Source organism: Suillus subalutaceus (genome assembly GCF_016647625.1).
Source record: "Suillus subalutaceus strain FC151 chromosome Unknown DFJ58scaffold_218, whole genome shotgun sequence".
Taxonomy (NCBI): Eukaryota; Fungi; Basidiomycota; class Agaricomycetes; order Boletales; family Suillaceae; genus Suillus; species Suillus subalutaceus.
The window spans coordinates 1-16,090 of NW_024540467.1; the positions used below are offsets into that span (position 1 = coordinate 1).

Below are 16,090 nucleotides of genomic sequence, written 5' to 3' on the forward strand. Positions count from 1 at the left end.
AGCCACACCATCCCTATCTATCTATCGTACCCACCGACCTGACCTTCTCAGCCTATATCCAGCTCCTGGGTTTCACCGCGCACGCGTCAGAGATTTCGCTTGCACTCGCATGGATGCGCGCGCTGCAGATACATCCCTCGCGGAAGACATTGTCCATTGCGCTCGTGTTCTGGGCTGAAGTGTCCTTGCGCGGTCCGTTGTTTGAGGAGTGGGCAGAACGACGAAATAAAGGGGAGAGTGAATATGGGCGGCTAGTTAGGTGGATGACTGAGTGGGTCGGGGAGGAGGCTCCGACAGAGTGGGATATACAAAAGGCGTTGAGAGCGGTGGCCAAGATGAGAGACAGTTCTTTTGGTTCATCTTGATGTACGATTTTTCACATTTTAATGCCGCGTTTATTGGTCGAAGTTAATGCAGCAACCACTAAGCTCTGAGCTCCACCCGATAATCATCTGTCTCACAACAAGCAAGTTACGCAAAGACATCACAAGAAATACATATCACTAGTTAACAAATTGTCCGTAAATCCCGAGCGAAGAAGAAATAGTGCAGGGCAGAATGAAGGATTGGCTAAAGCAGGCAAACTGTTAGTAAACGGAGGAAAGAATCAGTGACTCCATCGTACACATACTAACAGTTTCTGTCCATCAGGAAACAACGTACCGGGAATGTTCCATTGCGAACCGAGAAGACACGATTTCCAATTATAAGTGGAGGTCAGCAGAGGCAGTTGAGTCGGCTGCGGCTTTGACGTTTCAGCACCTCAGGCCAGGCCGAGAAGGGCGGTCAGGAGGGATTACTTTTCAAGTAGCCTGTCAACAGATGGAAACGACTGTCACGGCCTGAGAAGGAGACGGTATAAGTAATATTTCAACAGACATCAGAGACAGACTCACCGTCGAATTACCGGAGTTCCAGGTTAGAGAAAAAACGGAGGTCAGAAAGTGTCGCTCACAAAGAGGACGGGGATGGAAAAAATTATGTGCGCACTGCGTGCAGCAACGACTGATGACTCGGAGATCCAGAGAAATCAACGCCTCAAAGGACGAGTACAAGGAACTTCGCCGGTTAATGACATCCTCACATAGTCGTGGTCATTCTCGTTGTCCAGGTCCAGATTATGTGGCGTTAGTCGGTGTTAATTTTGCAACGGGGTGGGTTTAATCGCGCTGTCAATCTCTGCTCGTGAGCATGTTGACGAGGAAGCAGACTTCGTAATAATGGCAATGTGCCACGACCGGACCCGGCGACTCTGAGGGAGCAAGCAGGGTGGAACGTCAGCCAAACACCTGCAACTTCAACCCGACGCGGAGACTGAGCTCGGCGGGCATCATCAGTTTCATTAACAGGGGACCCAAGTTCCACGTCCCGAGCCACCCACAAAGTCCCGATGCTGTCCTGTCCCGGTGCTGTCACGGTCCACGCCGCGAACAACGCTCATGGTGGACAGCACCTCGAGTGTTGAACATTAAATTTTGATGTCCATTAAAAAGATCGCTGTAGAAACCTAGGCGTGGACAGGAAAGCAGCGTCAGTGGTGAGGCTGGCAGGTGTGGCGGATAAGACATACTAGCAGCTGTTGCGTCCTGTGAATGTTTCACGCCGGACCCTGGGTGCAATGAGGAAAACAAAATGTTAGTCGTCTGTAATATAGACAGTGAATGGGACGCCGTGACATACTCTATGGTGCTGAGCGTGGAAGATCAAGGGCAGGGGTGGGGCGAAAAGGACGAGAGTGTCAGGATGCCAACGCCACTGCATGTACCAGGTACCTCACAGTCACATACCTTAGTCAAACATCCGGCATGGGATGAGGAGGTCGAAAGCTATGTGAAGATGAACGGGTAGAGGAAAGAGCGGATGAAGGGGATGAAGCAGGACCAAGGGAGTTTATATACCACAGGCGGCAAGCGGCTGACATTTAACAGAGCAACTTGAACGATACATAGCGGGGTAAATTTGCCAAATGCGGAATTATCGCTCAGAGACGATACTGGTCGCAAACGTCATTGTTTCTCCTCCAAACATGTGTTCAGTCTGGGCGTTTCAAAGGAAACTGTAACCTCGGCCATGGTTTCCAGAGACTTCATAACTGCATACGCGTCGATAACTACATGTACGCATATATATGCACCAAACGATATTGGTCGGTCAAGCTTGGAAATCTTCATTAGTTAGTGGACGAACAGCATCAAGACTAATATCGGATTAGTATGAAATTACAAGTCGTATAGTGTGGACTTCTATAGTATATAGACGTATTGACCATAGACCGTCTACATCATTAATTCTATAGGTAAACTACAACACGTAAATCATCTGACCTGAATACAAGTCCATATGTATATCTGTGTCTAGGATGTAATAGGTGTCTGAGCATAACTTGAATGCTCCTCGCATGAGTAAATGACACATGTACTGTGGAATGTGTGAACACAGAGCACTAGTACTGTTGCCGGAGTCGGTATAAGGAAGATACAAGGAGATGGTTTGCGAGGAAGCTGCCATGCCATTCAGACAGGGATAGGAGAGAATAAGAATCTCTAAAAAGGGCTTGTGTTCCACTGAGGAGAAGGATGACACTGTGTGTAATAAGATCCTGGTCCGAGACTATGGTGGGATGACATGATGGGGAGCACTTAAGAAAAGCACCTGCAGTCCGTATGACCGTGGCCGCGGCGCAACCGTCGCGTGTTCCTCGCCATATGGTGGTAGGGAATGGTATTGTAGAGATCATGTTATTCACACGTGGCCTGAACAGGGCCATAACATTGCAGAGGATAGGCGCCAACTGTCCGAGCAGCCACAGGGTCAAACACGAGCATATTATCGCCAGTAATTCATAGTATCACTGCGATACTTCTGAAGCCGAGAAATTGTCCATGGCCAAGCACCATACATTATGAAGGTATGCCTGTAGGACCTATGCTGCTTGATGTCTCATATAACGCCCAGTGGCTGAACAACTGGGGATATGTCCATCCTACGCTCCGACAAAGTAGAAAACCGGAAAGTGTTCTTGCTAGAGCGTGCGGCTTGGGGAAAGCGCGAAAGGTGACCGAGTGTGCATGTTGGAGAGGCCCAAAATGCTGTGATAAATGACAGAAGATCCTTCCGATAGATGACTTGTCGAGGTGTGAACTGAGCAGGCAGGATTCAAGAAAGCTATGACGAGAGGCAGAACCGGACTAAGAGCAAATACAATATTTATCTTCAACAGTCCATGTTGAGGCGAATTCCTGGGGCAATGATCATCCTAGCATCGTCGTACGAAACGTCGAGGTGAAATTTCTAATAGGCCGCCTCTAGCTGGCAGTACTATTTGTGGTATCGACCAATGTTGCCCTCGGCTGACCAGTGAACCATATGCATGCACTCCACGACAAGTCCACGTCATCCATATTTAGCTGGCGCCAACTCTGCAAGAGTTATGATTAGCCTGCGCTCATCGATCTGTACACGTACTATCGATATGGTTATCGTGCGTATGATATATCCCGTCCGCTATGATCGTCGACACATGTCGGCGCCACTGGGCGTACTAATGACGATAAGAATAACCCTCACGCGCACGTGCGGATCTCGCAACGACGACCTATCGTTGTTATGTCGAATGTCCGTGTACTGAATCCTGATAGGCTCGTTGGCGCATGGAAATGTCCCTTTATGCGATCAAGGGTGGCCCGCGGTGACCCTATACTTATACGTGCTAAATTAGTCATCCTCGGACAAGCGCTAGATCAATTCGTTGCGGTCTACAGCCCTGCAGAAGCTCTGCGTTGGCATCTTGAAACATCATTGAACTTTGAGGCTTGTGGTATATACTAGGTTGAGCCCGGGTGTTTTTGTCCCCGAGATAACCGCTTGAAACCAATCCTGACCTCAGGTGGACACAATACGTGGAATCGGAGTGGGCGCAGTTTCTTGTAATTGATATGTACGTAAGGGTGCAATGTTATGATACCACCTAGGTCGTGTCATCAATGAGTATGATGAATTGGCGACATGAATAAGAAAACATGTTTATACTAACAAATGAATGTGCAGAGGGATCATGCATGCTTAATGTTACAAAACGTATCTGAAGTCCCTGTTTTGCCTATCTGTCAAATCCAGGAATTCCTAGTGCAGACAGGGTATCAGTTTTGTATACAAACAGCAAACATTGATTCGAAGAACCCACCTTGTCGACCTTAACTTCTACACGCTTCCCATCCTCAGTGATTTTCTCGATAACATATTCTTCCTCGTCGTCAACAGGCTCAGCGTCACGGATTTTGTTCTCTCGGGCGAGAACGACACGGATGACAAGGAGAAGTACCGGGCAGATGACGTAACATGCACCGATCACAGCCCATGGAACGTGGTTACTGGACATGAATCATGATTGCTTCCTTCCTAGAATCACTCGAAGAATAACCTACCGCGGCTTGTATTGTGTCTTCCACATGAAGGGGCCGGCTGCATTGCCAATGCAGTACGCCGAGAGCATAATGGCGTTAGTAACAACCTGCAGGTTGGTTTTGACTTGAGGAGCGACTTCCATAAGTTGCAGAGCACCTACCTTCTTCGTATGGCCAGCAGTCACACTATTAAGCCATGACAACGATAGCACGAACCCAGGTACGCTGCACCCAGCTGTGGAGCAATGAGTATACAAACACACTCTAGGTATCGAACGTACTCAGAAACTGGCCGATAAGAAGTCCAGTCTAATGTCGTGTAATGAGTGATATAAAGGACAACTAGATATTAAGTCACGTCACATACCTGATTCGACCAAGGAAGTAGGTTGACCAACAAGATGCCGAGCCACGACGGGACGAAGTACATAGCACCAACATATGCTCTGGAATTGGGCCGTCGTACAGCGAGCCGAACACCAGTAAAGATTGTCAAGATTTCAATGACACCAGGAACACAGGACAACAGAGTCGTCTGTAGAGCGTTGAATCCGAACGAAGCGAGGATGAGTGTTTGCTGGTTTGTCAATGAGTTAGGCACATTGTCCAAAGCCGAGAAGAGGGCGAAGAGCCATGTCTTAGGGTCAGTTAGGGCTTCGATCATCCTAGAGATGTGTAGTATGTGAGTCATGAAATATCACAATTGTATCTAATACGTACTGCTCCTTCTTGAATCGTTTGTTCTCTACACCTGTTTGGTTTTCCTGCGCTGATTGTAAGATAAGAGCTCATTTCATTTCGTTTGACAGACGTACTTTGATTCGTTGCACAGCTTTCGCCCGTTCGTCAGGAGTGAGGAACCAGGCGTTCGTAGGCGAGTCAGGGAAGAAGAACCTTTATCCGGCGGTGATGTCTTAATTAAAGGGTCAAGGCACTAGAAACCTGCATGTACTCACCAGAATGAGATGGCAAGGATCATTGTAATCAATCCAGTGATAATCATAAGCCTGCGGTCTATCAGACAGAGTATGAGTACTAAAAGGGAATGCCCAACCATTGCCACGGTTCAAACCCTGTGGTATTGATGTGCAAAGTACCGAAGCTGATGAAACCAGAGATGATTTGTGCTAGAGAGTTGCTGGCTTAGGCGGCAACATCGAGTATTGCAATTTTGTAAGCGCACCAGTACCATTCATCAGAACTAGGCCCCCACGGGTTTAATTAGTTGACTTGCCGATCATTTGCGAAATGGAACTTACACCAATAACCAACCCGTAAGGTCTGTTCCGTCCGCGTGTAGAACATGGAGCTAACAATCAAGAATCCAGCAGTGATCGACCCCTCACATACACCTAGCAACAGGCGCACAACAAGAAGCCCAGCAAAGTTTTTGCATGCTGCGTGACATGCCAGTGCGATTGCCCAGACGAAGATATTGATACTGACACATGCTTCATTGAAATTTCAATTGATGATGCTTTGAAGCCTACCTCATCCATTTCCCGACCGGGAATCTTTGAAGGGCAAGGTTCTGGGGATACTCGAAGACAAGATAACTGAGGTAGAACACTGTGCCAAGCCTGGAAGATACGGTAAGGCACATAGAAAATCGAGTAGTGCATATCTTCTCACCAATTGTACCTGAAGATAGCTTAGCTTCAGGCTTAAACTTCAACTCCAAGATAAGAACGGCTTACTCATTCGTAGTCAGGTTCGTAGCCTGCCTGATAACACACGGTGTCAGTACTGGGTTGGCTATTCTCAAGACGCAGTCCTTACTCAATTCCAAGGATGGCCGCTTCACCCCAAGGTTGTCTTGTCCATGAATTGGACCCTGCGCGAGTGAGCACTGATTCGTGGTGAATACAGTCAACCTACCAGTAAAGAACTGTATGGTGATTATCAGATACGATCACTACCGATTCGAACAACTGAATACAGCAATTGACTCACTACACATCATAGGCATGATATGTTTATCGATCTTCCTCCTGAAACGAAATCGAATGATGTTGATGAGCATGCAGTTTTACAACGCACCTTATTCTCAAAGCCTCATCGGGATGAAGAATTGAAGTTAACCCAGAGACGAGCTGAGCACCAGTGTCGACATCCTTGGTCGACAAAGAAACTCCTGCATGATGATTCTGGTCCTTGAGTACACCGGAGGATTCCAAACTCATCTTGAGAAGACGTGAGGGCGTAGCCGAACTGCGGACTGAGGAAGAAGCTGGAATCCGGCGCTTGCAAGTCGGACTATTGGGGAAGCTGGTTCGCCTATTTTATGTTGTCCCCCCATGCGCACGCTAAAGCTTGGCGCATCGTTGGCGTAGATAAGGGTGTATCATAGGATGTGTGCCTGGTCCTGGAGCCAGGTGAGTGTGGTAACATCCTAATCAAATTTACCCTCTCGATAGCAAACTGGCATACACGAGGCCTGGCGACCTTACATAAAAACATCATTCAAATTTCGGATCCAAATGTGTCACCTATCACTACATTTTTTCTCCCAGGATAATCAAGAACATATTAATATATATGCTACCGCGGGGGTACCGATAGGATCTAGCTCGAATATGAGACCAGGTCTGCCAGCTGGACTGTATATGCTAAGAATATATATATGGGTCCATTTAATGCCGCTGAGTTCAATTTATGGTCGGACAAATACTTACACCACGTAAGGTTTAAGTACTAATCCCGTTTAGGACAGGTTTGGCGACGCTTAGCGGTACTCGGATCCCGAACTGAATGAATCATTCAATTGAGCGGCAGCCCTTAAACCTTGCAATTGGTCGAGATCATTGAACGCTCTCAACGGCCGTCGGTCGAGCGTGAAATTTTCATTCACATATTCAATATTCAAGTTGTAAACTCTCAAACCCTGCACAGACCTTCAAAACTTTAGGTGCGCCTGACTGTAGATGGCTTTGTCTTGTGCACTGAATTTCACGCGGCTCTCTACATGAATGTAGATCTGACCCAGTCGCAGCGCACATACGTTTCACGAGCTCCCAGAGACGACAATTCAACCGCTGATAGCTGAACCGAAGCTGAACGGTTTTCCAACATGACGTCCACCATCACTGCGACCGCGTCTTTGCTGCCGACAGCAACGGGGCAGCTCAGTACACAACCGCCTATCACGCAGATCATTCCCATACTTCGTGCGACATTCAGCCTTCTGCGCACTTTCTTGTCTCAAGCCTTACGAGTTGTGGTCGCGCTTGCCACTCCGTTACTCATCTTCGTGCCCCTTATATCCCGCCTACTTGCTCCGGTTATACTCGTCTTCCATATTGTATTAGACGCCACAGTCTACACCCCATACACGATTATTTCCAACGTAGCTGCTGCGCTCTACCCCCTCTATATGTTCTGTGGTGTCGCTTGCATCTTTGGGGCGGTTCTTGGCATTCTTGGGAGGTCTTTGGTCACACTCTCGAACAACATCATTGCTCCCGAATTACCGAAGGCTACTGAGTCGCTGCAGGCATTGTCGATGCGACCAAGGAAGAGAAGGAGAAAGAGTTCTTTTACGGAAAATTCATAGTCTCTTTCACTTTTACTTCGCTGTTCAGCAGATTGGTTGGCACTGTCAGTAACCTTGTAGAGTGCAGGCAGCCCACCGGTAAAGTCTGCCCGGAGCCTCTTGTTATATCACATGTATAGGCTCTCAAGGGTCCATCATCATTTCAGACTTGACCGTCAATACTACAGTTCATCTCACACAGTTCGGAATAAGATGAACAAAATATAACCTGATACACTGAAGTACAGGGGTGTTGTGGCTAAAGCCTAGTATTGACATCGTCATCCTGTATTTATTCTTCAAGATCGTCGAGATTTTGGTTACCTGCTCTGCGACTGCAACATCACATGCGTCAGATCATATACTGATCTAAAGTAACTTCAGCATGACAAAAACGGACATTTGCAAAATGACTGACAGATTTCGTAAGGGTAGTCATATGGATCTAAGTAGGAGTGGGGAGGATCGGTTTGATGCGTTGTTCTGTCATACGCGTCGAATACCCCGATAATCGATTTGATGGCCTGGGATGCAGAGGTATACAGATCTAAAACCAAGCTTCAGCACGGTCGAGAAAAGATGCAGAACAAACCGACCATGATCGTGGGGGTGGTGATGCGGATCTAAGTAGTGCAGTGCATCTTTCTTCAGGTCTTTGTACTCATCCATCCCCTGAACTTTCTGGCGTATCTCTCCTGAAAGCGTTGTTAGCTTTGAATCTCGCAATTAGGCGAGCGTTTACCGTGAGATGATAAAGATTCCAATGTGGCAGTCATGCGGAGAGCCTCGACAGGATAATGACTACTGAGCATTTCAGCCAGTATCGTGTCATTCTTGATGATTTCACCACGTAACGACTCTGAGGTTTTCATGAGCATAATTGTCACGAGACAGGTTGCCTTGAAACTCTCACCGTGACGCGCAATCTTTTCTAAGATATCATTGAGAGCCAGAATGTCCACATCTGTGGCTTTAAGACACCACAAAAGAGGTTCTATGATTCCGACGCCAACCATCGCCTGGCATGCGTCCTCTGTATCTTAATCAGCGTGCATTCTCAACAGCAACACGCAAACCAACCGTGATCAGCGATAATGCGCAGGTAGTTGATAGCGCTATTCCGAGTTGTTTCGATCATCTTGTGCAAAATCCCAATAATGTTTGTTGGGTATTTAGGCCTTTCGGAATCATCCATCGCCGGCTTTTTGACTAGTCTGTGTATTGTCTTCTCCCATACGTAGTTTGTCGCATTCTTGAGTAGCCGTTGGCGTGCATCCTTGCCGCTGAAATTCCAAGAACCGTTATCGAGTGACGGTGGATTCTTTGGGTTTAACATCATGGATCGCAAGTCATCTGCACAACTTGTAAGGACCCCATAGACCACAGGAATACCGAATTGCCAAACCATTTTTGAATATCTCCGCAAGGATATCTATGCCCTCCCTCCCGACCGTTCCGTCAAAGATGCGTCCCTCGATCATCTGCAGCAAATACAGGTCCACTTTGGTGCCCAGTATCCGTTCCTTGGCGTCGTCTGAACGCAGCCCAGTCAAACTTGTTGACAAAATGTCTCGAAGCACTCACCGTATTTCATGAGAGTCACAAGCGCATCCGCAGCAAATAACGCATGGTCTGGTTTTGCCAAATTATCGACTATGCTGTCCAGGCCCCCGCTATCAATGATTTGTTTGCGGAGTACATCTGAGACAAATGTCAGTTTTCCTGAAGCAAACATTTGATAGACCGCACCATGTTTTGATAGCTGTGTGAGCTCCTCGGTCGCCTCTTTGCTCTTTTCCACTACTTTATCTCTCGAAAACGCAACTAGTTTGCCGATGTGCGAACCACTTGCGAGCTTGGTGCGCACGTCCTCTGAATAGCGTTTTATCTCGTAAGCAGGGCCTCCTTAGACAATTTCAGATACGAACCGGATTCAGCGAGTGTCATTAAGCCACGCGGTCCACCGCTCAAACCTTGCTTATCGAACTCGAACAGGTCAATCAATGTGACGAGGATATCGTTGCGTATAGCCTCCGCACGAAGTTCATCTATGTTCGGAAGAGTGTCAGCATTGATTACAAGAATGAGAAGAGTACTTGAACCATTTTTGCAAATCTCGCATAATGCAGCTACTGCAGCTGGGGTGACAAAGAAATCACGACGCCTTATCAACCTCTTGAGCATTTTGACGATTTCTATTTGTCTGATTTCAGATAAGATATCCTTCGCCTTCGGGATGTTCTCTGAACACGAAATATCAGGGCGTATTGATTTCCGTGAATCTATGGGGACTGACCTTTGCTGATCACAGCTGCTAAGATCTTTAACGCAGCAACGACAACGGTTGCGGCTGAGATGCAAATGAGGAAGAAGAACGGATCGCCAAGCGAAGACTCACATTTATCTTTCAATATAGCAAGGATTTCTTTGATAAAATCAGATCGTCGGGAAAGGATGTCAGATGTTTCACCTGTAGTTTGATCGCGTATGAGGGAGTGGGTTTGAAATGATTTAGAAGGACGGTGCAACTAACCAAAGCGTTGGGCAAGGTATGACAGTGTCTTCATCGCAATCAATCGGTTTTCGCCGGCCGTCTGACAGAGCTCGATGATTCGATGAATTAGATCGTCGTTAAGGAGCTTCTTTCTGAGTGCTTTGACTTCGCAAAGAGCCGGAAGAGCTGCACAGGCTCTGCCTTGACGCACTAGTTTCTTATCTTTGAGCAGGGCAGGAACATCAAGATTGGCTAGTATGCTTTCTGTGATGTCGTCCTTCTTTTCGACTGTGCGTTTCTGAGAGTTCGTCAAGGGAGCAATGGAGAGACAAGACATACCGAGTCCGCAGTACGCGACGACTGCGCTGAGGCGCACTTCAAGATCATGTTTTTCTTCTGCTGTGTCATTATTCGTGGTCTCCTTGGAATCTGCTGGAAAAGAGATCCCCTCGTCTTCTGCTGCATATTCAATATTCGCAGTACTTTTGCCGTGAATGCCAAGTATGGCTTCCAGCGTCTCAAGTGGGTTCACCTCCCGCACCGCTTCGACTCCGAGTTCTGCAATCCATAAGATCAGGTCAGTATATCAAAATCATCTGATATCTCACTAAATGAACACATGAAGGCCAAGCGATCGACGTAATCAAGCATGTGCTTCTTGTGAATCGTACCGACGAGAGCTTTGGCAGTCGAGCGTTTGAAAGGAACTTCCCAGGCCTGGGTTTGTGCCAGCGGGCCTTGTGCTGACCGCAGCCGCTCGTGCTCGTCGTTGCCAACATGAAAGTAGATCGCCTCAGGCCATTGCTGGAGATTTCTCCAGAAACTTGCTTTCGACCGATAATTGGGACGAAGTAGAACCGACGCATGGACCTTCTGACCGGGTGAGATTATGCGACCTTTTCCAACATGCGGTCTACAAGTAATCAATGTATGAGCTGATTGGAGCAATATGACCACTTACAATGACGTATGCTGATCGGAATTATTGTAGCAAAGACGTCTGATAGGCAATAGCTCAAGCAGCCACCACCGGAAAGTTAACGAGTCATTCGTCTTGGGTGCCTCCAAGTCTTCATATTTAAAAGCTACCTTGGGAGGATGGAGCAGAAGTCCCGCCTCAAGAGCTTCTTCACGCATCCATAGTAAAGGCATGTCTTGGAAATTAAGCGCATTCGTCTTCTCTCTTTTTCCACCACCTCTGGAACAAGTTGTCAAATAATAGCTTTCTGGTGCAGGGGATACATACACATCTGAATGACTACCCGCAAACCAAACCTCCTTTACCTGATCTTTAATATAATATTTCGCAAGATCTTCATTAAGACCATATTCGTCCTTGGGAGGTGACACGAACTGGGATTTCGGTCGATCGCTCATGCCCCCATAAACATACTCGGGTAGGAATTTCACCCTGCGCTCGTCTAGTGCAAGTCCCTGGCGAAAGTAGCAAATGTGATCACATGTATCGGTGGACGGTAAGATCTTCTCCTTCCTGATACCAACAGACGAAACGGTGTCCCTATAAGGTGTATTGATTATGCTGATATGCTCGCACTCGGGGATAATACTCACCATACACCGATGAAATGTATTACTACGCCTTGTCTCGAGAAGGTCGATCTGAATCCTTGCGCAAGTAACTTATCCTTGAGCTTTCCACTGTTGATGGCGGAGTAAAGCTCGAAGGCACTGCTGGCATCAGCTAGTCAGTCAAGAACGATCATCAAATATACTCACTAGGGGATCTGCTCTATGTTTCCGGGTAATATGAGTCCCATCTATCAAAAGAGTAATGAACAAGAAATATCATAGAGCATAGGTCAAAGTTGATGGATACTTCGTGGATCATTCCTGCCAATGCACGAACTTGATATGCACCCCTCGAAAATCCTGACCTTGCATTTTAGTACATTTGACCATATGCAACGTCCAAGGAACGTACCAAACAAGAAGATCTTATCGCCAGGTTGGTACGTGTCCGAAACCCATCTGTAGGCGTCCATAATGGTTTGGCTGATATTACTTTACTGCCGTCACTGCGAGCCGTGAAAGGTCAAAGATACGATACTTACAATGCAAAGGCCAGATCAAAGACACTCGAGACCTGCTTCATCCAGTGTGTATGTCCCTTAGCATACGTTCCTACACCACTGTTGTAGTACGTTAACTGTTCGCGATCCTTGACCATCTCGCTATATAGTTCGACGATATTGGTGTTCTGAGTACGGATATTTATCGTCAAGAAAATCAGAAGGTATGCGCGTTGAACGACCTACTTTATCACCATACTTGTTTGATGTCCCATCTGCAGACATGAATAGTCGTCATCGAGAACTGTAAGTTAAAACGCCCACCGATGCAAATAACCAGGTTTCTCCCTGGTACCTGGTCACCGGAACATTTACACGACTCCACGTCACGGACCTCCGATGAACTGGCAGATGCCATAATCCTGAGTGAATCGAAATTGTTAGCGACTACGCAATTGGAGCCGTAATAGTAGGGTCTGCCACAATAGTGGCTTGAATGCGCGAGATGTTGGATGAGTTCCCTTGCATCAACAAGGTTTTATATTGTCATGCTGAACAGGGTATGCCCACGAGAGTGCGGTCATACGACAACCCGTGCATGAACTGCGTGCGGCACCCGTGGGGACACTAAACCATGGCCTCCTGACTCAAGAAGCGCCACACTAGATCTATGAAAACTGCAGTACGATTGGGCGCAATTTACACATCGTGTTACCAACGTGTTGCAAACTTTATGGTTGAAGCAACTGAGGCACGACAAGCAAGCACAATATCCTTGGCGTCAAATGCAACGTTGGGCGTCTTTTTTCTTTTTATGAACGTAGAATGCAAGAGCTCAATCTGGAAGTAATGAATGGAGGATAGAAGATGACGAGGTTGCATTGCGAGGACACCAAAAATCTGGTATGGAGATGAAGTCGTTGAATGCAGAATCACAGGTTACGTACAAGGCTTTTGTTAAATCATATCACATCCCCAAACTCTTGTAGGGTAGAAGTGACTTTGCGGCTCACATGACTTGCGAAGCTCTCGAAGACCAACCGATCTTTGCCCTCAACCCAGGTAAACAGAAGCTCGCATGCAATGTCACTTGAAGTATAAGATGAGCGTCCGCGACATTCAACCGAACAACGCAGGACTGGCAATTCTTGGTCTGCGTGGACTGTTTCTGGAAGTTTCCCCCTTCGTGCTGCGCGGGACCATGTGTTACTTCGGGCATGCACCAGCATGGTAGAAGAATGATCATAGATCGCAGGCGGAGCCGAAGATGTAACCGTCACGCCATTAATAAGTACAAGAACGTTTCGTAAAGCGCTTGCCAGAATGTTGGCAGATCGAGCGCCCGGAAAGGCGTGATGCAGCGTGTTTCGAGAAGGCATGATGTTCTGCAAGGTTGGATTGGAGACGCGAGCGAAGGTCTGGACAGTGATAAATTAAATAGCTTGCGTGATGGCGAAGTCAAGGAGAAGTCATACATCAGGAAGCCTAGCATCTTGAAATGACCAGCCAATGGCCCAACGACGAGTTTGACCCTGAATAAACTCTGTTATAGCATAGTTGTCTACCTTGTGTCACCGAGTCAGATAGGAGACCGCGGAGTTCCGCAACGCACGCACGTTGTGTTCGCGAAAGAGGGAAACAAGATCGGGAATTGATGACATCTTCCCAAGCATAGAAGTGTACCACCTATGGCACGCATCAGCACGTCTGAAGTCGAACTGTCGATATAATCAGGTCACCGGCACTTCGTCCTCAACTGTAGGCTTTTTGAGAAAATCCGAGCAACAAAATTTGTCTCCCCCCCTGGTGTTATCATCTCCACTTCTGCTCCGGAGCAAACCTGAGTCAATTGGTTAATTCTCTTACATGCACTAACATCGTCTTTCTCACTGCATTCGGACCAAACTCCTTGAATTCGCCTGAGCGTGAGACATCCTCGGCGCTGCTATAAAACGGTGGGTTACACATGGTGAAGTCAAAATCCATTAGACCTGTATGCAGTGGTTGGAGCATGGGCCCATCAGCCTGTACACGCTCCACAACAATGCGACTGTCCATAGAATTCTGAGAGACGTTTTGTTTGGCGAATTGGACAGACCGTTCGTCGATATCTGAATCGTATGTCGCCGTCACATTTCGAAAGCATACCGTTATGGCGCTTACCGGTGGCTACGAAGTTCCAAGTATGTTCAATACTACAAGCCAACAACGGGTAGATTGCCGAGGAACCAGTGCCACTGAGTGATGTTTGCTCCACTACATTTAACCAGGAATAATGTGACGCACATGTCAAGCCCTCTGACGGTGGCGGAACCGCAAGTGGATTTCACTATGTCTTGTAGCCAAAGAACATAGTTTAATCTGTATATCAGATTTCCCGCGCTTTAGTCTTCTTGCATCGATCTGCCAAAAGGTGAAAGCACCTGTTTGGTACCTAATGTGCATCTGGTGTGAGATGAATAGAAGTGCGCAGCAATAAGCCTCACTGGAGGGCAAAGTCTATCGTCCGGCAGGGTTAATGAAAGGCCATAGTCAAGACGAAAGAGTGCTTCCGTTAAACGCCTGCCCCCCATTAGTGTACCGCGACAAACGGAGCTTGGATTTACCTCCGCTCACTTTTGTGCAGCAAGGCTTTTGAAATTTATTGTACTTGATCCCGTATGATTGATGAAGACACTGGATAATCTCAGTGTCTCTCTGAGGTTTTCGCCTGATGAACGCGTACTGTGGTCTGAGGGGAGGGTAGCGCCTCGCAAGTTCAGCAAAATCAGGAGGTTTGTTGTACGGATTGCGAGGGTGCATGTAATGCAATTCCAAATAGCAACTTGAGAATGAGAGAGACTAATGAGCTCGTCGATGATAGGCTCTAGCCTCTGGTCGTTGTGACTTTCCCGGGAGTCTCTCATGCGGCCCAAATTACTATCGGCTGACTAAGCAAGAAGCTGAGTTCTTCCGAGTCACTATGTTTATATACCGCTACAAACAAAGGAACTGTTAAGGGTGCCCTAAGAGCTGTGCACCGACGAGTATGAGGTGTAGGTATATAGTACGAACAACCGCGAACGGCCTGCGTTTGAGATTATGTGTTGGTGTGTGAGTGAGTGAGCTTAGCCGCGGAAGGTCACCGGTCATTAACGTTATTGAGTTATATTAACATTTGGTCACCGGTCAGGGTGCCGATTGGCCCATCGGAATGGATAGTACTCTCCCAGTCTGTCTTGTGTTTAGTTTAGGACCGAGGCTTGGACACGGGGATTACTTACCCGTGAGCTTTGTCCTGCGGCTGTATCAGCTACTATGTGACGCACCCGGGTCAGCTGAATTTGGCCCCACCTGCACCGTAGGTCATACGTATTGTATCCACATGGTAATGGCAAGTCACGCTCCGAACCTTATCTGAGGGAACGAACCATTTATACTAGTAGCGAAACTAGTTGAAAAACATTATTCCATACCTAAAATCCCGAGTCATCCCATCATTGCCCGAGGGAGCGACTGCACTGGCAAGAATGCCGCGTCTGACCTTCGCAGTGCTTGGTGGTATACAGCTTCTTGCTGGCGTATCAGCTCAGACATGGTGAGCATCGTTCACTTGGATACGCCCACCACAAACTTGTACATGTGACCAATG

General features: G+C 47.4%; 5 protein-coding genes across 5 annotated transcripts; 2 read left to right on the forward strand and 3 right to left on the reverse strand.

Moving 5' to 3' along the window:
- DFJ58DRAFT_201096 (uncharacterized protein) lies at positions 1–587 on the forward strand (the record flags this gene model as incomplete). The annotated part of the gene is made up of 1 exon (XM_041379203.1): positions 1–587. A coding segment is annotated over one exon (365 nt), but the record flags the coding sequence as incomplete, so codon positions are not given.
- Positions 588–3,908: 3,321 nt separating this feature from the next.
- On the reverse strand, positions 3,909–6,843 carry DFJ58DRAFT_820643 (MFS general substrate transporter). The gene is made up of 17 exons (XM_041391975.1): positions 6,402–6,843; positions 6,208–6,237; positions 6,101–6,127; positions 5,894–5,983; positions 5,663–5,844; positions 5,587–5,604; positions 5,458–5,530; positions 5,360–5,410; positions 5,219–5,297; positions 5,124–5,167; positions 4,771–5,068; positions 4,685–4,712; positions 4,565–4,638; positions 4,425–4,510; positions 4,184–4,370; positions 4,034–4,122; positions 3,909–3,967 (listed from the first exon to the last, which is right to left on the reverse strand). The coding sequence occupies exons 1-16, from the start codon at positions 6,584–6,586 to the stop codon at positions 4,069–4,071; spliced, it is 1,506 nt and encodes a 501-aa protein (XP_041236503.1). The 5' UTR covers positions 6,587–6,843; the 3' UTR covers positions 3,909–3,967; positions 4,034–4,068.
- Positions 6,844–7,144: 301 nt separating this feature from the next.
- On the forward strand, positions 7,145–8,136 carry DFJ58DRAFT_820648 (uncharacterized protein). The gene is made up of 2 exons (XM_041391976.1): positions 7,145–7,311; positions 7,379–8,136. The coding sequence occupies exon 2, from the start codon at positions 7,474–7,476 to the stop codon at positions 7,954–7,956; it is 483 nt and encodes a 160-aa protein (XP_041236504.1). The 5' UTR covers positions 7,145–7,311; positions 7,379–7,473; the 3' UTR covers positions 7,957–8,136.
- Positions 8,137–8,287: 151 nt separating this feature from the next.
- DFJ58DRAFT_735524 (uncharacterized protein) lies at positions 8,288–12,744 on the reverse strand (the record flags this gene model as incomplete). The annotated part of the gene is made up of 22 exons (XM_041386649.1): positions 8,288–8,304; positions 8,354–8,482; positions 8,532–8,630; positions 8,678–8,794; positions 8,849–8,968; positions 9,016–9,288; positions 9,341–9,469; positions 9,520–9,636; positions 9,685–9,807; positions 9,864–10,178; positions 10,232–10,285; positions 10,334–10,405; positions 10,469–10,987; positions 11,038–11,342; positions 11,391–11,627; positions 11,676–11,948; positions 12,002–12,118; positions 12,167–12,207; positions 12,267–12,319; positions 12,372–12,451; positions 12,502–12,647; positions 12,706–12,744. 22 exons carry the CDS (start codon positions 12,742–12,744, stop codon positions 8,288–8,290), a joined length of 3,375 nt encoding a protein of 1,124 aa, XP_041236505.1.
- A 677-nt stretch (positions 12,745–13,421) lies between these two features.
- DFJ58DRAFT_670350 (S-adenosyl-L-methionine dependent methyltransferase) lies at positions 13,422–15,261 on the reverse strand (the record flags this gene model as incomplete). Its single annotated transcript, XM_041382856.1, has 11 exons — positions 13,422–13,877; positions 13,935–14,024; positions 14,076–14,145; positions 14,199–14,299; positions 14,350–14,570; positions 14,623–14,696; positions 14,746–14,820; positions 14,883–14,893; positions 14,946–15,021; positions 15,076–15,135; positions 15,185–15,261. The coding sequence occupies 11 exons, from the start codon at positions 15,259–15,261 to the stop codon at positions 13,422–13,424; spliced, it is 1,311 nt and encodes a 436-aa protein (XP_041236506.1).
- Positions 15,262–16,090: the final 829 nt, after the last annotated feature.